General features: G+C 46.4%; 3 protein-coding genes across 3 annotated transcripts in view; 1 reads left to right on the forward strand and 2 right to left on the reverse strand.

Moving 5' to 3' along the window:
- The window catches only part of LOC147631073 (uncharacterized), a 142374-nt gene that overhangs the window by 114431 nt on the left and 5878 nt on the right, over positions 1-22065 (forward strand). The window contains exons 4-5 of the mRNA XM_086809400.1: positions 14905-14992; positions 15242-15414. Coding sequence (XP_086665526.1) covers positions 14905-14992; positions 15242-15414 — 261 coding nt within the window. The remainder of the gene's footprint in view (positions 1-14904; positions 14993-15241; positions 15415-22065) is intronic.
- On the reverse strand, positions 16224-18007 carry LOC147631074 (uncharacterized). The gene is made up of 2 exons (XM_086809402.1): positions 16921-18007; positions 16224-16799 (listed from the first exon to the last, which is right to left on the reverse strand). Exons 1-2 carry the CDS (start codon positions 17953-17955, stop codon positions 16371-16373), a joined length of 1464 nt encoding a protein of 487 aa, XP_086665528.1. The 5' UTR covers positions 17956-18007; the 3' UTR covers positions 16224-16370.
- On the reverse strand, positions 17972-19100 carry LOC147631075 (uncharacterized). Its single transcript, XM_086809401.1, has one exon. The coding sequence runs from the start codon at positions 19022-19024 to the stop codon at positions 18113-18115; it is 912 nt and encodes a 303-aa protein (XP_086665527.1). The 5' UTR covers positions 19025-19100; the 3' UTR covers positions 17972-18112.

A 22065-nucleotide genomic window follows, 5' to 3' on the forward strand; every position in this document is an offset into this window, starting at 1 on the left:
AAGCTTTCCCCAATGTCCAGGGAGGGTGTGAATGATATCGAGCCATATGGGTGTGAATGATATCAAGCCATATGCTCCGGATGGTCTCTGCTTGTGGGGTATAGGTGCCCTCGATGGCCTTGCTACAACGAGCTCGCCAAATATGTCGCGCAACAATAATGTTGCAAATCTCCCATCTTTGGTAGGAGCCTGGAGCCAGTCTAGTGAATTGAAGAGGGAGCCGGAACTGGAGCTGTCGAGATCCAATGATGCAAAACTTGCAGTGCTAGTCCCCCACCATCCTCCTCATATGCCATAGTTGCCTTAGTCTTGGTGGCCCAAGCAATTGTGCCCAAAGTGACTGTGCGGGGGGGAGCTCGGTCCATAGTGAAGATGCGGAGAATACTCTACTAAACTGGTTGAGCCTTCGGGCAATCCCAAAGGCAATGACGCTGGGACTCTTGTAGATGGCCACACCTTGAATAGAGTGCTCATCTACCTCCGATGGCCAACCAAGTGGTGGTGCCAGTTGCTAGGCTGTGGTGGCTAACCGCCATAGAAAGAGTGTGATCTTCCATAGCCAAAAACTGTCCCACAACCTCTTCCAAAAATCTGAAAGAAACAGAGGGAGGCCCCGAGATTGGCATTGCTCGGCTACTGCTGGAGTGCCCTCAATCTCAGGCATTTGAATCCTACGACCCAGCCTTGCTGTGTACTCAAAGAAGGGGGTGCCGGGAGCCTCCTCTCTAGCAAAGGGATCTTGCCATGTCCACTCTCTTGGGTCCCATTGAAGGTGCATGAGCGGGTGGCCCTCCCATAACCATAACCGCCAAAAGCCCTCTTTGGCCACCTTGGCCGGTGGAGGCTCGTGGAAAGCAATTTCTCTGTAGAGTGCATCTGCTAAGATTTTGGGAAGGGGACTCTGCTCTGTGAGGTCCAATAGAATACGTGAGGAAGGCTGAACTCTCGTCAGCACCATGAACTGCCAAAGGTTTGCCATGTCTGGTGAACACTCCCAGCTATTGCAAGGGAGGGGAGTTCGGGATCGGGGTAAGCCACTCTTGGAGGATGGAAGAGTCGATGTCAAGGCTAAGTCTGTCCTTGCTTGGCATCCCAACAAGGCTCCTCGCCTGGGCCTCACGGGGAAGTTGTCTGGAAAGTGACCAATCCCTGAGGGACTGCACTGGGCCCATGCTCAGAGCTCCCCAAGATACATGTGGATGGGCACCCGGCATGTGACCATTGGGTAATCAGACCAGAGGGTTCCATATCTATTATCAAGGGCTGTCAGAGGCGCTCATTGCGAAGCTGGGGAGGGCAGTTTTGAGGTGGTCCCAAGCTCGAAGGAGGCTGGCTGCAAATCTGTCCTTGAATGCTAAGCTAAAGCCACGGGCCCACAACTTTATGAAGATTCATCTGGGACTCTGGGACCAAGGACCACCCAGAACAGGGGTGTAGGTTGATGTTTGTGCCAAAAGAAAATCCGTTCAAGGTTCACCACCCGGAAGAAGTCCACGAACAATCAACTTGCCCAGTTGTTTACGTACCTAGTACTAATCTTTAGAATGAGTGGTCTAATCTAGCAGGGTTAGGGGAGCCTTGGGATTAGAGGAAGCAGGCTGATACAGGCGGCTAAGGCTCATGGTTAATAATACCAAGTATATTGGCTATTTATGACAGGGCAATTAATTATAGCAGCAGTTGCCACTATGTAAGTGAGACTTGGGTTATTATTGTTCACAGAGAGTTATTATTGTTCACTTGGGTTTGTGATGTACCAGGATTACCGCTGGGAACATGATTGGATTCGACGGTTCATGGACAGTTATGCCAAAGGCCTCAACAGGGAGGCGTTGGTGGTATACCAATGTTGACTGTCATGGTTTATGGGATTGGAGCCTTAGTCCCTGGCTTGGGGGAGGTTTGCGGACGCGAACCTACGGTTGGGTGGTGAGCTAGCTTGCACCCCTCTTAGGGGGCTTTGTACTAATCAATTGTGTTTTGCGTTTAGGAGATTCGTGGGGTTGTAACAACAGAGCTTGACTTTGAATAGAGAGATCGATGATGCCAAGGTCCCCCTGATGGTGGGACTGAATGGTCACTTTCCAAGCCACCTTGGCTCGTGTGGGCCTCTTATCACTACCAGCCTCCTGTTTTTCATTGTTTTTCGCTGACTAAATATAAGCTTCATTCTCCCCGACCACTTCGAATTGAGCCAAGCCCTTTTAGGAGCTTGTTAATCATCATTCAAGGAACCCACAGTTCAAATATGTGCTCAAACCATCCACTGGTTGAGCCATAATCAACAGAAAACCAGTCGACTATTCTGGAGCTGATATGGGCTTCTAGGGTTCATTTGAGCTAGAGACCTTTCATGCACCACTTCTCCTCAGCTAGAGTAACAACTCTATGCAAAATCCCTACCATGATTGCTTTCCACAAGCCCAATTGAAGCCTCCAAATTTCAGTCTTGCTAAGTACTAGTTTTCTCACTTAATCACTATAATTAAGATGTGATTAGTCGATATTGAGCCCATTCAGAGTTAAAATTATAAAATTAGCATTGTATTACCTTTGGGGAATCATCATTTACATTCAAAATCACCCTCATCCTCTTGCATTTCACAATTTTCATCAGTTTGAGTTATTTCGTACTATAATTTTCACTAGTTTGGCATTTTTCGCATCAAAATAAAAACTCTTTGCATTATTCATCATCTGCATTGCATCCCAATCCTTTTTTTGTCTCATATCACTAAGATTTGTAAGAGAGTATAGACACTGCCATAGAGCCTTATCACAAGCTCATGGTAAGACTCCCTCACACGGCATTGAGCATTAAGTGGAAGTTCATCGGGGAAGGGATCCTCACCAGGGCAAAGCACCTCATAAAGCATAGCATGATTGCACAAAACATTATCTTATGCATGCTCAAAACACAAGTGCATGAGATGACCATAGCACATAGCATGGCATCCACACAGAATACATCAAAGACACATAGACACCAAAGGAGCTATCAAAGAGCCAAGGGTCAAGCCAAAGAGCAAAGACCAAGAGTCAAGAAGCATCCAACAATGCGAAGAAGAAAAAGGACATGACATCGACATCATGCAGCATGAAGTCAGTAACAAGGGATCTTCACCAAGCAAGAGCTACAAGATCTCAAGCAAGCATCAGCACTGAGCAACAAAGGAGCTACCAACCACTACCCTAACCTAATCAATTCATATGTCGTAAGCCACCAAATGAGTAGGCAAGTCTATGTGTTTGGAAGTACGCTTTACTATCTAAGAGTACCTAGAGAGCACCTAGGGGAAGTGATGCAAATGTAAACCTCCTGACTACCTGAGAGTAGCTAGTTAAGCACCTTGGGGGGGGGGGGGGGGGGGGGGGGGGGGGGGGGGGCGGAGGGAGGGATGTTCCATTTCCAAGTCCAAATGTTAATCCACCTACCACCTACATTAAGGGGAGGTGAAGTATTTGTAAACCTCGCATCTGACCACCTTGCAATAGTCTAAAAAATATGGCACCGGCGGGGGGGGGGGGGGGGGGGGGGGGGGGGGGGGGGGGGGGGGGGGGGGGGGGGAGGTGGGGAGGGTATGTGTTGAGAAATGTGGTGCCATTGAGCACAGGAGCTGGTAGGGAGTGAGTTGAGTAAGCCAAAGAAGATATTGTCCAGCAAGAAGCCACATGAGCAACGATGAATTATCCGACATGAGCTAGCAAAGCCAATGTTGAATTCACCCATATAAAAGGGGTCATATAGATTAGGTTAATTGTGTTTATGCATTTAGGGTTAGCAAGCTTCATAGTTGCATTCCGTACCCGTACTTATCCGATGAGTACCTTCAGTACTTTCCGTATACCACTCCATACGTATCGTACCTCGTACAGATAAGGTCTTCGTACCAAATATGAGGTTCAATGTACAACACTTATTTGGCCTATTTTTTAAATATTTTAGTCAGTGGTCATTACTTAGTAGTTAATAGATTAGTTTTCATTTCAGTATCACCATTATCTTTCATGCTATTTTTGTATGGATGCTAGATATTTCTTATTTTACATACATACATACTAAAAAACATGAACATACTTAAAGTACTTATCTTGATGCGTACTTTACGTACTTGCATTGTACACGTACCATACCGCACCATACCTAAAGTACTATGGCAAGCTTTCATAGCCATTGCCTAAAGCACCATGATTCGTAACAGAAGAACTTGGTTCGCCACCACGACTCAACCAACTAAGGAAAGCCTGATTGAACTCCAGTATAACAATTTCCTGCAAATGCTCAAAAGAAGAGGGGCTAGCTGCTACTCGGGGAAATTTCAATATCACATGGGAACCAAGATAACTAACAGGAGTGCTGCTGTGGATCCATTGTTGGGGCGGGCAAGGTACGCAGAACCCATTAAGAGCAAACACTGACTTGCCTACTAGACCTAGACTCTAATTGCATGCGTACTCTCTACATGCAAAACTAACACATGGATCTGCTACACACTCTTGTGCTGATGCAAACCCATGCAAATAACTCTAATGCATGTAACAAACCCTAACACACATAATGGCTTAGGCTGCCTACAACTAACGCGCATACCTAAATGACTTGAAAAGGCTCACGCAAATCTTGCTAATGGTAGCCCTAGGTGATCTAGCGCTTTGATGTGCATGCATGTCACAGTGGTATCAGAGCATCAGGTTCTTCATGAGCCAGATCAGAGACTGGAGGGTAGATTTAGTACTAGGAAAGATTGGATTATATTGGAGCATATTTGCCAGGTGCCTATTGGGCCTTAAAATCAAGTCCAAATCTACCCCTAAATCTGCCCACTTACTTGCTAGTGAGAATAATCATGTCCATGAGCATCGAGAGTAACGGATGCACATGACACAAGAGTTCCCATTTTGGTGGACATCTTTGGCACCGCTGCTAGGGAGGCACCCTAGGTAAGGACTCTCTTACTATACTATTGCATTTGGTGTTTGACATTGCCCAGTTGAAATACAAATCCACCATAGTCACAAGGAACGGCCATTTCCTAGCCAAAACTTACGGAAACTCCATTTCTTTGGAGGAGTGGTATATCCGTTTTCCTGTTTCCTTATCTCATTTGAGAATTTTCCTTTGATTTTTTTGTGGTAAGTTTTTTATTTTCCTTGTTATCTTTATTAGATTAAATCCATCCAAAGTTTATCCTCTATTTCTCGCAACTTTTTTCATCATTTCTATTTACATCTACTATATAATTGTAAAGACGTTGTTTCCGTTTTCCTAGTTTCAAGATGTTTGCATTGCGGAGACATCATCCTTTTCCGTTGCATGCAACTATGGCTATTCCACCTTGAATAAGGCGTCATTCCTCAAGAATTACGGATAGGAAGAATTACGTGTCGTTGCTCTTGAATCACACAGACTTTGACACACAAATTTCATCCCTTGCATAATGCATAAAAATGCAAAAAAAAAACAAAAACATTCAGAAAATCCAAAAAACCACAAAAATATAAAAAATCACAAAACGATCGAATTGGCATCATTTCTCATCAAATAGCGGGTCATTCCGGACCTCAAAACCCGTGTCATTCCTCCTCAAATTACTCTAGTTTCCTTCCCAGAAAGACAAAAACCGAGCCTTTAAACGACCTGCCATAAGTCACATTGCCTTAGGAGTTGAAGACACGAGTGATAGTGAGGACAGGCAAGTTCAGGAGAAGCTGAAACCGGCCTCTGATAGAAAACCAGAGTGCGGTAGGAGCAATCACCCGTCCACTTGTAGTCTAGATGAAAAACCAAACACAGATTGGGGCTAGAGTGCCCAAATCTGAAAACACAGCGACACCTGTTGGCCCCAAAGCTTGGCGCCCCTTGCGGTATTTCTTTATTCAATTAAAATAATATGTATGGCTGAGTACAACACAAAAACCAGCCAAGAGTTTACACCTGTAAGTCCAATCTGACTGCCCACAAATCCTTCTCAGCACAGAGGATCTATGCACACAGATCTGTGTCCTCAAGCAACACACTGTGCCTCCCTCTGATCAGCCAAGTTCACAAAGCAGGCCAGCCATGGGCATACATCTGGCATAACTCAAGAGCATGATATATCTTCTCAGCTCAAACACACATATGCTGTTCAATCCCTGTCTTAATCCCTTGTCAATCTGCCATACTCCTCCTCTCACAAGGAGCCAGATAACACATACCTGTAGCAGACATCAAGCAATAGAAAGAGAGATAGATGAACAGAGTCAAGGCTTACCAAGTTCAGCTCGTGAAACAACACTGGAGGAAGCAACAGCACTAATCTGTGCCTGCAGGCACTTGAATCCACAATCCTGCTTCACACGTGTGCTTGCACTTGCCTGTATCTTCCTCCTGATGCTCACTCCTATGCTGTCCTTGTAAAATACAGATCTGAAAATCAGCACAGTACTCGTCTGTACCGCCTCGGGATACGTGCCAGGCGTTGTACTTGCATAAACAACCTGCTGTCCACTTCTGTACCTGCCTGAATTTGAGAAAACAGGCCTGTCCAGCACCTGTTAACACTTCTGCAGCAACTGTACCTTCTGTACCTTGCTGCCCGTACACTGTACGGCAGCTGTACAAGGTGAACCTGCTGAAAAACACACTGCACAGCCTGTACAGGGCTTCTGCGCAGCCAACCAGCAGCAGTCCTGAGCGCCGCCAGCAACAGAGGAGAAAGAGAGAGAGAGAGAGTGCCCAGTTCTGGCCGTACAGTGCTGTACGGCTGGTTCCACTCAGAAAAACAGCAACAATCCACAGCAAAACAGCCGCCTTCTCCTTTCTCTTGAGCTTTTCCACGCTAGTACACAAGCGCATGAGGGCTTCTCCACTTTTGCTACACGACTCCCTAAAAAGGGAAGAGAGAGAGAGAAGAGAGAGAAAACTACTCCCCAATTTAATCCCTAGGGCCCCAACTTTAATAAGTTCCTAGGGCCACTAAGGCCTAGGGGCAAACTTCAATAAACATTCAAACTTAATGTTTTAATGTTCCCCCTTCACACCTAGGGATGTCCACACATCTTAAACACTGTCCGGGCACCCCCCATGTGAATCATAAAATATTCTGACTCTGCAACCACCATGCCCACACTTGTCCTGCTCCATTTTCACAGGGCCATGACATACCCCCCTCTTGAAAAATGGCAAGCGTCCTCGATTGCATTCTGGTGATGCATCAAAATATCCAAAGTGAAATATACAATATGGCAAGATCAGCGTCCCAATCTCTCTGAGCCATACTCATGTATCATCATTCACTGCAATCCAATGGCATAGTAATAGTCCAAGTTGTATACCACTGTGAACCATACATATCCACAAAAATCTCCATGTGACTAGTACACATATATCATAGAAGTCCCATAAACAGATGTACTGTTAGCGTCAGTACCTTCGGGTGAGATAAAAACTGCACCAAGCGACCTCTAGATGTCATCTGAGCCTGTCTGTATCAAGGGAGTGGAGGTGCTACCCCCCTCTTGAGCATCAGGTAATGCTCCAGACCCATGCTCTGCTGAACCTGAATGAGCCACAATAAGAGTCGGCTCTAACTCAAAGGCATCGAGATAAAGCTGCAAAACCTGAGGTGAATCTGTTAAGTCACCTTCCTCCATCCACTTCGCATCCATCGGTGAATAGTTCTTGAACTTCACAAGATAGCGACGGGAAACTTTACCTCGTACCTTCCTTTCTTTATGTGCCAGTATCTGCTCTGGAATCAGAACTTCATCAAGTTCGTCAACTTCTGGCTGAGCCTCATCTGATACATCCTCAGGCACATCCCCACGGAAAGGTCTAAGAAGACTCACGTGAAAAGCATTGTGAATCCTCCAGTGATCTGGTAACTTCAAACGATAGGTTACCTCACCAATCTTTTCCAAAACCTGAAAAGGCCCATAATATCGCATACTCAACTTAGGGAATAAGCGCTCTTTACCCTTCATCTTCTTGAGTCTAGCCTTTTCAAAACGCAAAAGAACCCAATCACCCAATGCAAACTGCAAATCACGTCTGTGACGGTCTGCGGCTTTCTTTTGCTTCTGCTGAGTTTTCTGGAGGGCCAACTTAACTCTCCGATAAGCTTCATCCAAGCTCTCCACATACTGATCAGCCTCAAAGATCTTATCCTTTGTATGCAAAATGGGTGGAACCTTCTTCCCTCCTTCAACAATCTCAAAAGGCGCCTTGCCTGTCGAGCTATGTACAGTGTTGTTATATGCAAACTCCACTAAAGGAAGATACTTTTCCCATTGTTGCTTGTGCTCTGACACATAACACTTGAGAAGATCCAACACTGTAGAGTTAGCCTCTTCTGACTGACCATCTGTCTGTGGATGAAATGACGATGAAAACTTGAGAGTTGTACCCATGTTGTCAAACAACCCTCTCCAAAACAAACTCGTCATCCGTGGATCACGGTCACTAATGATAGACGTAGGCAAGCCATGATACTTGAAGATGTTCGCCATGAACAACTTCACCATATGATCCACTTTAATTGTCTTCCTCACGGGAATGAAATGAGCCTGCTTACTGAACCTGCATATAATAGTCCAGATGCCATCATTTCCCGTTTGTGTTCGTGGAAGATCAAATACAAAATCCATGGCAATGCTCTCCCAAGGTCTATCCGGAATAGGTAAAGGCTGTAATAACCCTGGTGTCTTCTGACGGTCAAACTTTACCTTCTGACATACGATGCATTGCCTCACAAAGGCATCAACATCTCTTCTCAAGGTTGGCCAATAAAAGAAAGTCTCCACTGCTTTGACCGTGGCATCAATACCTCTATGACCTGCATACGGTGGAGCATGACTTTCAATCATAACCTTGAGGCGCAATGGCCTGGTAACACACAGTCTGCCATGCATCAATAAAAACCCATCTCTGAGAGTGTAATGCTCATGCCGCTGACCCTCAGACATCTGATCATACAACCTTTCAAAGTCCTCATCATGGGCATACTGCTCTTTCATTTCATCAAGCTCATGATGATAAGCAAGTGAAACTGCAGAGACCTGTGGCTTGCGTGACAAAGCATCTGCCACTACATTCTTTTTGCCTTCCACATGCACAATCTGGAAGTGAAACATTGACAAAAAGTTTGCCCAACGCATATGCTTCTCTGAAAGCTTAGTCTGCGTGAGGAAATAACGCAAGGTCTGATGATCTGTCTGTACAGTGAAATCAGCCCCAAGCAAGTAGTGTTTCCATGTAGAAAGAGCGTGAATTACAGCCAACATCTCTTTCTCATACACCTGTAAATGCTTCTCGGCATCTTGCAAAACTCTACTCTCATAGGCTATCACATGTCCCTCTTGCATGAGAACTGCATCAATGCTACTTCCACATGCATCACACTGGACAACAAAAGCCTTTCGGAGGTCCGGTAACACCAATACTGGGTCCGAAGTAAGCTTTTCTTTGAGCTTTTTGAATGCTGTAATTTCCCGATCAGCCCATCTAAACGGAGTTGCTTTCTTCGTCAAAGCATGAAGAGGCGAAGCAATTTCAGCAAAGTGCCGTATGTAACGCTTGTAATAGGAACACAATCCTAAAAAGCTGCGTACATCATGCATGGTCCTCAAAGCTGGCCAATTAAGTATTGCTTCCACCTTTGCTGGATCCATACGGACTCCATGACCAGACACAATATGCCCCAAGAAATGTATCTCCTGCAAGAAAAACTCACTCTTCTTGCCATTAACCACCAATCTATGGTTTCTGAGTTCTGCAAACACAATGGCCAAATGCCTTCTATGCTCTTCCTCAGTTTGTGAATGCACAATCATATCATCAAAGAATGTGCCCACAAACTCTCTATGAGGCCTGAAAATCCTGTCCATCATTCTGTTAAATGTGGCAGGCGCATTTGTCAAACCAAAGGGCATAACCAAGAACTCATATAACCCAAATGTGGTTCGGAATGCTGTCTTATGCACATCCTCGGGTCTAATGCGTATCTGATGATACCCGCTTTTCAAGTCAATACGACTAAAAACTGTGGAGCCCTGTAAGCGGTCCAAGATATCATCGATCCTCGGTATGGGGAATCGATTCTTGATGGTATTCTTGTTCAGCGCCCTGTAATCAATACACATGCGCCAAGAACCATCCTTCTTCTGCACTAAGAGCACAGGTGAGCAAAAGGGTGATGAGCTAGGCTGAATCAACCCTTTATTTAAAAGCTCCTGCACCTGACTCATAATCTCTTCCTGTTGGGCTGCACTAACACGATACGGCGGTCTATTCGGTGGAGTACTACCAGGAATCAGATCTATGGCATGATCTTCTGGCCTCTCAGGAGGTAATTCTCCTGGCAATGACTCGGAAAAACAGTCTTGAAACCCACTTAAGAAATCAGCCCTGTCCTTATCTAACATTGACAAATTAGACTTAGACTCATCATCCTGTGCATCCTTTACATAAATCAAGTACGCGGAAAGATGCTTTTTCATTACTGATGAAATCGCCGAAGCGGATACAATAGGAACAGATTCCCCTTTGAGTTTTACATCCAATACATGCTCTTTCCCTCCATGAGTCAGAGTAATTTTCCTGTTGTAAGTATCCACCACCGCATGTACCCTGTGGCACCATGGCATCCCCAACAAAACATCACAGCCATCCAAAGGCATGATGAAGAACTCTTCGCTGTCCACATAACCCTGCAAATGAAGCCGAAGCTTCCCAATGATAGGAGTAACGGGTTCTGCATACCCTGGACAAGCCATATTTGCCTCATGTAACGGCCCCATCTCCTCTGCGCGAATCCCCAATCGGCCAGCCAAATCTGGTGAAATGAAGTTGGCTCTAGCACCTGTGTCAAAGAAGATCAAAGCATTCTGATCTCTCACTTTGCCCCATGCCCTGCACAACGCTGTAGCTTCACCACCTAGCTGCTCTCCCACAAGATCAGGAACTAAGCCTGTAGAAGGCTTTGGTTTCTTTGGCTTGGGCTCTCCTTTATTGTCAGGGTCCTTCTTGGACGTTCTTTTGGGACAATTGAATGACATATGCCCCTCTTCAGTACAGTAAAAACACTTTTGAGCATCTCTCAAAGCCTGTCTTTCCTCAGAAGTCCTTTTGGGCATTGGCAACTTCTTATACTTTGTCTCTGAAGACCCTTTAGCATCACGAGAAGCATGCCCAAATTTTTCAGCTTTCTTGCCCAACTTCTTACTGCCTTTAAATCCAGATGAACCACCTGTGAGTAACGCATTAGCTGTCATAGCATTTTCAATCATCTGTGACATGTTCGTTACTCTTGTCTTAATACAATAATCTCGTACCTCCTTGGGCAGCCCACAACAATACTTCTCTACCTGCTCAGATAATGGCACGGCACGATAAGAAGTCACTGGGAGTAGAGCTTCCCAAAACTTCTTGTTATAATCCTCCAAACTATCACACTTTGAAGCATCCAGCTTGCGCCATGCTGTCATAACATCCACCTCAAATGTAGATGTGAGCCATACGGAAGAGAAAACCTGTTTGAATTGGACCCATGTGGTGGGTGCTATGCCCTGCAAAAGAAGAGTAGACCACCACTGCAAAGCATTGCCCTTGAGAAAAGTGGCAGCTTTCCTCACCTTCGAGGACTCTGTGTAATTCCCACCAGAAAAAGCAGCATCAAACTGCTGTAAAAAGGTAAGTGCCTTCAATTTATCCTTGGCCCCACTAAAAGTGTCAAACTTCACTGCAGCTCCCCCTTCCTTGTAATCCTTCGTCTTTCCCATAGGCGTTAGATTATCATAGGGAAGTGGTTTCGTGAGATTGCTGCCCCCAACATTCATACCCATCATTGGGTCAACATTTCCCATTCCAACACCAGGCATACCATACATCCCAGCCATGTTTCCATACATTCCATGCTGCATACCTGGCTGCATGCCACCAAACATATTGCCTTGCATCCCAGGTTGCATGCTTCCAAACACATTTCCTTGCATACCGGACTGCATACCACCATACATATTCCCTTGCATGCCAGGCTGAAAATTGGCTCCAAAAGGCCCATACATACCCATGCCTCCCTGAGGGTAACCCCCAGTCATGGATTGAAACACCGAGCCACCACCAAAGTACCCTGGATGCATGTTCTGCTGAGGAATAGGTGGCTGTCCATAGAAGGAACTCTGTGGGTTAGCACCAAAAGCATGCTGCATGTTCGGAAACTGTGCAGGAGATGGATCCTGTGGAGTGGTACCACTATGACCCTGAGAAAGATTCTTTGAACGAACCTTCTTCTTCTTTTTCTGGGGCTCTGTGCGGGGCTCGGAGCGAGATCTCAAAAATTCAGCAAATCTCTCACTCTGTGTGAGCTGCATAAAAGTATCCATAACACTAGCCAAGCGATCTTTGAACCGAGCATCATCATCCTCTTTACCATGCACATCTTCTGGCTGTGTTACATCCTCATAAGGCTCAACATCAGCAGCCTGTTCTCCTGCAAAAATATCCTCAGATACATCTCTTTCAGGAGAAGACTCTTGCTCTTCTTCTTCATGATAGAAGTACTCTTCCTCTGTATCAGACATGATTGCTGAATTTTCAGCGATGACTTTCTCCAAAGCAACCACGAGCTCACCCCCTTCAAAAAGTTGATGATTGTCCCGGCAACGGAACCTTGAAACCGGCCTCTGATAGAAAACCAGAGTGCGGTAGGAGCAATCACCCGTCCACTTGTAGTCTAGATGAAAAACCAAACACAGATTGGGGCTAGAGTGCCCAAATCTGAAAACACAGCGACACCTGTTGGCCCCAAAGCTTGGCGCCCCTTGCGGTATTTCTTTATTCAATTAAAATAATATGTATGGCTGAGTACAACACAAAAACCAGCCAAGAGTTTACACCTGTAAGTCCAATCTGACTGCCCACAAATCCTTCTCAGCACAGAGGATCTATGCACACAGATCTGTGTCCTCAAGCAACACACTGTGCCTCCCTCTGATCAGCCAAGTTCACAAAGCAGGCCAGCCATGGGCATACATCTGGCATAACTCAAGAGCATGATATATCTTCTCAGCTCAAACACACATATGCTGTTCAATCCCTGTCTTAATCCCTTGTCAATCTGCCATACTCCTCCTCTCACAAGGAGCCAGATAACACATACCTGTAGCAGACATCAAGCAATAGAAAGAGAGATAGATGAACAGAGTCAAGGCTTACCAAGTTCAGCTCGTGAAACAACACTGGAGGAAGCAACAGCACTAATCTGTGCCTGCAGGCACTTGAATCCACAATCCTGCTTCACACGTGTGCTTGCACTTGCCTGTATCTTCCTCCTGATGCTCACTCCTATGCTGTCCTTGTAAAATACAGATCTGAAAATCAGCACAGTACCCGTCTGTACCGCCTCAGGATACGTGCCAGGCGTTGTACTTGCATAAACAACCTGCTGTCCACTTCTGTACCTGCCTGAATTTGAGAAAACAGGCCTGTCCAGCACCTGTTAACACTTCTGCAGCAACTGTACCTTCTGTACCTTGCTGCCCGTACACTGTACGGCAGCTGTACAAGGTGAACCTGCTGAAAAACACACTGCACAGCCTGTACAGGGCTTCTGCGCAGCCAACCAGCAGCAGTCCTGAGCGCCGCCAGCAACAGAGGAGAAAGAGAGAGAGAGAGAGTGCCCAGTTCTGGCCGTACAGTGCTGTACGGCTGGTTCCACTCAGAAAAACAGCAACAATCCACAGCAAAACAGCCGCCTTCTCCTTTCTCTTGAGCTTTTCCACGCTAGTACACAAGCGCATGAGGGCTTCTCCACTTTTGCTACACGACTCCCCAAAAAGGGAAGAGAGAGAGAGAAGAGAGAGAAAACTACTCCCCAATTTAATCCCTAGGGCCCCAACTTTAATAAGTTCCTAGGGCCACTAAGGCCTAGGGGCAAACTTCAATAAACATTCAAACTTAATGTTTTAATGTTCCCCCTTCACACCTAGGGATGTCCACACATCTTAAACACTGTCCGGGCACCCCCCATGTGAATCATAAAATATTCTGACTCTGCAACCACCATGCCCACACTTGTCCTGCTCCATTTTCACAGGGCCATGACAGAAGCATACGACTGGGAACCAGGGATGATCTGACCTTGTATGGACGATGTGCTCCAGGATACTCGCACGTGAGGAGAGGCTTCGCTTCTCGATTCAATGAAGTTTATATTAAGAGAGTAGCAGAAATGGTTGTAAGGGCAGTTTAGAGCAACCCCTCTCAGGCAGAGACCATAGTGCATCTGGATGAGGGGGTGGAAGCGTAAACCCATCCAAGGCAGGAGCAACTCCTCGCTCAACCACAACTGACACAACCACCATTGCAGCATCATCGTCTGAGGAGCCTTTGGCTGCACTAGCTCTGGAGCTTTTGGCCAGGCTCATCTGGCTTTGGCATAGGAGGCTTCAGACTGAAACAACTGGAATATTTGGGTCAGGAGCTTGAGGAAACACAGGAGCATCGGGCTTCACATCCTTGTTCTTTGGAACAAGTACGTTTGGAAGTTTTAGTGTTGGAACTAGCACAAGAGCGGCAGGAACAACAGGAGCTTCGGGCGTTGTGAAAAATCTAGTGTACTTGCGGCACACTAGTGTAGGTATGCTGGTGGTGTGGTGGTGACACACGAGAAGACCACCTGCAGCAGGCAATGCACCAGCAGAAATGTAGGGAGGGGGAGTCAAAGGGGGACCAGAACGGGATAAGGATGGCAGATATGGGCTTTCTTGCCAGCGGGGGCTTCAGCTCTTATTTTCAATGGATCCTTCTTGGTATGCTTCAGTGGAAGACATTTTTCATAATTTTGTTGAATGTAAGGCCTTAAAATGGTAAAGACTCTTTTGTTTGAAAAATTAGGCTATGTTACTGAGCTTTCTTATTAATAGGGAAGAGTGGTGGAAATATATGGCCCCGAAGCTAGTGGCAAAACTACGCTGGCACTTCATGTTATTGCAGAGGCTCAAAAAACCGGAGGTATGCACTTGATATTCTTTTCAAACAATATTGTCTTCACGAATTGCATAATTTGCATGCTACCATGGTAGCTTAACCATGTGATCTGCAGCTTAGAGGTCCTAATTGTGAGATTATAGACTTCATAATAACACACCTAATCTTTATTAATATCATGTAGCCATGAGCTTTATTATGTATTTCCCAACATTTCCAAGGCTAAACTACGACCCACTCATGGGGCTACTTTTTGCCTTGTATGTGTTTCAGGTTATTGCTTGTTTATTGATGCAGAGCATGCCCTGGATTCCTCATTTGCAGAAGCTCTTGGAGTACACACAGAAAACTTGCTGCTAGCACAGCCTGATTGTGGGGAGCAGGCACTTAGCTTGACAGATACCTTCATTCGCAGTGGATCCATTGATGTGATTGTTGTTGATAGCGTAAGTGTTGTATGTGCAGTTTTTATTTTCCGATGCACGCACACGCACACGCACACACGCACATATATATGCTGGCTGAGTCTGCCTTGCATCTCCGGAGCTCTGACAAAAACTCAGTATACAAACCTTTGTATGGATGTATGCTCTTATGTGTGTGTGTGTGTGTGTGTGCACGTGGGGTGTGTGTGTGTGGGAGAATATATTGATACCAAGTTCTACACCCACTATTGGGCACTGTATATAGGATCCACTGTGTAATCGGCGGGACTGTTGAGGCTGGGATGGCTGAAATCCGAAAGTGGGTGAGCTGAAGGGCAAGGCAGGTGCCATCCTTCTCATGACATAGGGATGGACCCTCCTCCGTAGCCTGGCTATTGCGTCCCATGGCAATGAAATGGAGGGTGCCCGGCTTGGATGTGAAAAACCTGAGAATCTTCCACCACACTTGTTCGGCTTTTCTTGGCAATCCCAGAGGCAATGTCCTTGAGTCTCCTCGGGGGCGCTGCAGTGGCTGCACAGGGAGGGTTGGCCCATGATATCGAGCCAGGTACCAACCGCGAGGTTGTGGTGTGCCAAAACCCAAAGAGAGTAACCTTTCAAGGGTGAAAGCTGTTCTAGAGCTTGTGCTAGTAGTGTGCAAACCATAGTTGTCACGGTACGAAAATACGATACCGTACAGTACGATACCGTATGGGAATATTCGGTACGATATGAAAATTTGGGATACGGTACGATAAAATACGGTTTTTTAAATTAAAGAACACCTACAAACATAGACATTTTCAATTTGGAAGGGTAGAGTCTAGAGAAGTTGTTTCAAACCAAAATATCATTAAAAACAACTAAACAAGTTTGAAGTGACAAACAAAAGTACATAAAGTATAGAGGTGCGATGCGATCATGCGCGCTAGGCGCGAGTACAAAAAGAGAGGCTAGAGCCAAGGCCCAAGGAGAGACTAGACAAAGGCATCACTATCAGAGCTCTCGCTGAAATCATCCTCATGAGAAGAGGACACATCAGTGGCCTCGCCGAAGTCGCCATCGCTAAGAAGGTTGCCCTCATCATCGAACTCGGGCTCTCTAAGCTCATGTGAGAAGCCAAAGGGAGCATCCTCATCTGCAAGAGCGAGTGTGGAGCTACCCGATCCACGCCGCACATAGGTATGCACTATGTCCCTGGGAGCACCACGAACCGTGCATCCACGGCTTCCTACTTGCACTCCTCTGCCACTACCTCCACGCCCACAACGAGTGCGAGTAGGTCGTCGATCAAACGACTCGAACTCTCGATAGATCTCTGCATAGATCCTCTCCTCCTCCTCATCCTGCACTTTGTTTACACTCTGAAGAGTGCCCCCTGTGAGCTTGAATGCATCCACATTCACCTACATTGTACAATGATCAAGTGACAAGCAATGTATTAGAATTTGGTTCCAAATTTCAATAAACATTGAAGTTTGAAATTTGAATGCTTATAACTTATAACTTATAAGTTGTAACTTATACCTGTCTCGCCGATTCCATCTTTTGCATTGCGCGCAGCATGCGCAAGTTAGCACGGCAATACACTAGCCGCTCTAACTGTTGCGTGCTCAAGCGATTACGTAACTTCGTGTGTACAAGTGAGTAGGAACTCCAGTTCCTCTCACATGCACCTGAAGAGCAATCCTGAGCTAGGATTCTCAAAGCCACCTTTTGGAGGCTTGAGAGCGCATACCCAAATGTCTCCCACCAAAAGAGGGGCTTCACAAGGGATTCCCTCTTCCAACAGGTAGTAGATGCAAACGCAGCTCCTCCCCTTTGGTCATTGTAGCTTATGAGCTCCTCAAGGAACTTCCCATGGCGATCCTCCGGCAATGCTTTGGACAAGTAAGCATCTCGGGCTTCAAGTAGCTCCACGTTGGTGAAGAGGGCGGGTGATTTGTAAGCCGGATGCAATAAAGCGGCAAGACCATGGATAGGTCTTCGCATCCACTTCCATCTCTTCTCCACAATGGCCAACATACCATCGCGCTTCTCCTCGTCAATGGAAGGAGAAACGCGTAACTCTGCTATGGCCTCTCCCATGAAGTGAACAAGAAGGCCCATGGTGGCTCCCTCCATGTCGGTCATCTGCAATACCCTATAGAAGGGCGTGACCGCAATGACAATAGTGCGGACCGACTGCCAAAACTCCTCCTTTAGGCAAAGCCGTTGCATGGCTTTGGCCTCCGCCGATTCTCGCTCATCCCACTCATTCCACATTGTGGAGACCACGGTTTGGCGAAGGGAGGATTTCACATCGTGGAGGCGCTCCAAGAGGAGCCACATGTAGGCGAAGCGTGTAGATGAAGGCTTCTTCAATTCCAACTTGCTATGTTCGCGGAACATGGCAAGCACCTTCACCTTTGTGGTGAAGAAGGTAACAATAGAGATAGCTTCGGTCATTACTTCCTTCATCCACACTAACTTGCCCATATCCTCCATGAGCAAGTCAATGCAATGGGAGGCACAAGGCGTCCATACTATGGAGGGATAGTCCTTCTCGAGCAACTTCCCCATCCGACGGCAATTTGAAGCGTTGTCGGTGATGACTTGCACCACGTTCTTCGATCCAACCTACATGTCACAATGCACATGAATGGATGCAATGAGCGTATGCGGTATGAGACTTGAGTCATGACTCATGATATAGCCACATATGATCATATCACATATACTAAAGCCTAAACTTTAAAGACTTTAGTGCAATTTGAAAGTTGAAACTTACCTCCATGATGGCTTGCTTGATATGGCGATATATGAATGCACCCGATGTTTTCCTCCCCGCCTTTCCGGAATCCACGCCCCGCACAAAGTATGTGCCAAGAGGGCAAGAGACAAGTATATTGATGATGCCTCTCTTCTTCCAGTCACTCCATCCGTCGGAGAGGATGCTACACCCATACTTGGACCATGCCGCCCGCACCGGATTGAGAGATCTATCGATTCTTTCCCTCTCGTCCACAAGCCTCTTCGTGCGCATGTCATGATAGGAGACGCCGGTCCATCCTTCACATGGGTCCACATTTGCAATGGCTTTCACCATTGACTTCCATTGATCTACCTTGAGCACATGGAATGAGAGATTGCACTCAATAATGGTGCGTGCAATCTCTATATCCGCTAGCCGTTGCCGTTCTCGGAGATGTGATAGAGAAGAAGAGAACCCCCCGGTGGCTTGGGCTAGAGTGGCTTGCCTCATGGGAGACTCAAGCCTTTGTCTCTTTGAGGAGGCGGAGGCGGATGCGGCACCGATGGAGGTGGCACCGATGGAGGCGGCGGGGGAGGATGTATCACAAGGCGGGGAAATGACCTCATCATCCGCCCTTGAGCTTCTACCACTATCATAGTGAGCACCCAATCCACCCTTGATCTTGTTGAAGATCTCATCGGATATAGCAAGAGGGACTTCCTTGCATGGCGCAACTTGCCCCCCCACCTTTCCAACATGTTGGAGAAGCCTAGTAACTCCACTTGTGTATTGTTTGCCACAATACTTACAAGTCCACCTATATGACTTGGACTTTCCATCGGCTTTCTCTACATGGATAGCATGCACATTGAAGGCTTCATTCTTCTCCCTTGTCATTGTAATAGAGAGAGAGAGAAGTTAGAAGATTCAAGAGATGGATAGGCTTGAGAGAGAGAGAGAGAGAGAGAGAGGCTTGAGAAAATGAGAGAGTGAGGCTTGAGTCTTGACTCTTGAGAGAGAGAGAGCCTAAAGGCTTGAGAGAGAGAGAGGCTTGAGAGAGGGCCTATGGGGGAGAGAGTGGCTTGAAAGTTGAGAGTTGAGAGAGAGAGAGAGAGAGAGGGGGGGGGGCTTGATGGTCACTTGAGCAAGACTCAAGAGAGGGGGGGGCTTGATGGTTACAACTCACTAGAGTAATGCGAGGCTAGAGCTTTGAGAGAGGCTTAGGGGGTGGGCATTTTATAAGGCCATGTAGCATGTCCAATGGGCCAAGCAAACACATGGGCCACAAAGCATGCCCAAAACGGCCAGCAAACGGCTACAAAACGGCTACAACAACGGACAGAAACGGCTACAAAACTGCGCAGTCGGCGGCGGCGCAACGGCTAAAAACGGGCAGAATTGGCATATCGTACCGTACGATATCGTACGGTATCGTACCGTACGAATCGTACGTACGAATTGATTCGTACGCGTACGAGAAACAACCATGGTGCAAACAGAATGTCACCAACTTGGGCATTTCCTAGTATTTTCACATGTGGACGGGCTTTCGAGAACACAAGGATGCCCAAAACATCAACGAAGTACAAGCTTTGGGAATGGGAGGTTTATCCAGTATAAGAAGTTAAGAACCAGGCAACTACAACCTAGTGATGGTACCCAAAACAAGACACCCGACACTGAGATGGCCAAGTCTTGCATGGCAAGCTCCAAGAATTTGGGGAGAAATTTGGCAAGGAAATGGGATTCACATTAATATGAAAGGGGTGGACCTTTTTTTATTTGGGCACCCTGTGAGTAATGCATTTCACTCATTTGGGCTAGTTTTTAAGAATTGGGTGCCCAGGACAAGTTTATAGCAAGAAAATCAAGATGGGCTTCAATTATGGGCATTTTCATAGATGTTGATTTGCATTGTTATGTAGGTTGGTCTGTACGGAACACCCTACATTTTTTCTTTTCAGAAAGAGACTTTCATTAAGCATGAGAAAAACATACAAAAATCACAGCTATAAGCCGGAAAAGAATAGAATCACCCCAATATGTAAGGTGATTTCAACCACTTAGGAGCATCATGATGCCATGTGTACTAAAGGAAAAGAAGATGCCATGGTTCCACTCCCGCATAAATATCATGCGCTTCGCCTGCGTAGAACAAGAGGGCCCTTGAATGCGAGCCCAAGTAGCCATAAGAGTATGGATGATATCACCCCATATAGTACTAATGCATTGAGACCCAAAAATCTGGACACCCTCAATAGCCTTCGTGCATCTAGCTCTCCAACCTGCCATGCTGTAATACTGGCAACAATCTCCCACTTGGTGTCAATCCTCTGTCTGGGGGGTGTATAATCAGAGTGAGGAACATCCTGCAATCCTCTACGAATGAAAATAGCAGAATATGTACCATTGCCCTCATAAAAAACCTGCAGACCGGACTGGGAGAACCAAGCAATTGTCCCCCCCAAGTCACATGCATGGCTTGGCCACTCAATTTGCCCATAAGTCGGGCTACGAATCTGTTGTGCAGTGCTGCATCCCCATAAACAATGTTGTACAGTCTCAGAATTTGCTTCACACCTAGGACAGGAAGGTGCTACACCGAAAACTGATCTCCACTGTATGGTGGGGAGACCACCATGTAAGAATAACCAAAAGAAATGAGAGATCTGGCTCCTTTTGTATGAGTGCCAAAGTCTATGCCAATATCTACGCTGCATCACTAGAGAAATATCATAGCTCTCCCAATGAGGCCTGAGAGTAGGGATCCTATGCATCTGTCGAGTAAGGCGAAGCTTGGCATTCTGGACAGTGAAATTGAAAAAAGGAAGGCTTTTCAAAGGATCGAAGGCATCAATCCACTCCCACTCTCCTGGATCCCACTGAAGATATCTGATAGGACTGCCACCATATAACCACAAACACCAAGAGCCATGAGTCACTATCTGAGAAGGATCAATGAACCAATGCTTTCCCGAACGACCAACAATCCTCACTAGACTAAGCCTAGTATCTGGGATGATCTCCTCGATACTACATCTCCTCAAACTCCCACCAGGCATGATAGAGTAAATGAGGCAATCTGTAGCTTCCTAGCCCGGGAGAGCAATGACCTGCACAGGTATGCCTATCCTCGAAAAAACTCCAAGCCAACTCGGATGATAGTCTCCGTGAAAGGTCCCAGAAAGCCACTCATGCGGAATAGCTGCATCAATTTGATCAATATGAATGCAAGAGCCCCTAAGATGCTGAACGGATGCAGCTCTCCGATCCTCCGTAAGACTTTTATTAAAGGTCTTCCAAGCAAGATGTGTGTGTGCACATCTCTCCCATCCTGACCACTGCATATAACGAGATGCACCAAGTGGCCGACCAGCCTCATCCCTCATGAGCTCGTTCCACATAATAGGTTGTTGGTCAGCCTCATCCAAAGACCTGGGAGGCCTTTGTCGCAAAAAAGATCTCATGCTTCTCCATGCTTTGACAATGGCTGCAATAAGAGGGGAAGATGGTGCCCTGAAATCAGCCTCTGTGAACAAAAAACGTGTGCTGGGCATCCAGTCTCTCCCGACCCTGGAGGCTAGGTGTACATCCGGAAATCTGAGACAAGAAAAAATCCTTCCAATGCTCAGTGCTTGGTAGGAAACCTTTGACCACAAGTTTGCAAAGCAATGCCCTGCACTGAACATTCGGATCGATAATATTCAAGCCCCCCTCTCATTTGGGCTAAATAACTGTGAGCCAAACTACCCTGGCATGAGTGTCTGAGGTGCCATCCAAACCCGACCAAAGAAAATTGTGGATCAATCTCCGCAATTGGCCAATGCACGCACGAGAGAAGCACCAACAAGAGGCAATAAACCAAGCTGAGGCAAGCAAAACCTGATTAGCCACCAAAGCTCTGGAAGCTAAATCTAATCTCTTGGAGCTCCAATGGA

The sequence above is a fragment of the Cibotium barometz genome, chromosome 15 (assembly GCF_041138505.1).
Source record: "Cibotium barometz isolate CiBa-2024 chromosome 15, ASM4113850v1, whole genome shotgun sequence".
Lineage (NCBI taxonomy): Eukaryota > Viridiplantae > Streptophyta > Polypodiopsida > Cyatheales > Cibotiaceae > Cibotium > Cibotium barometz.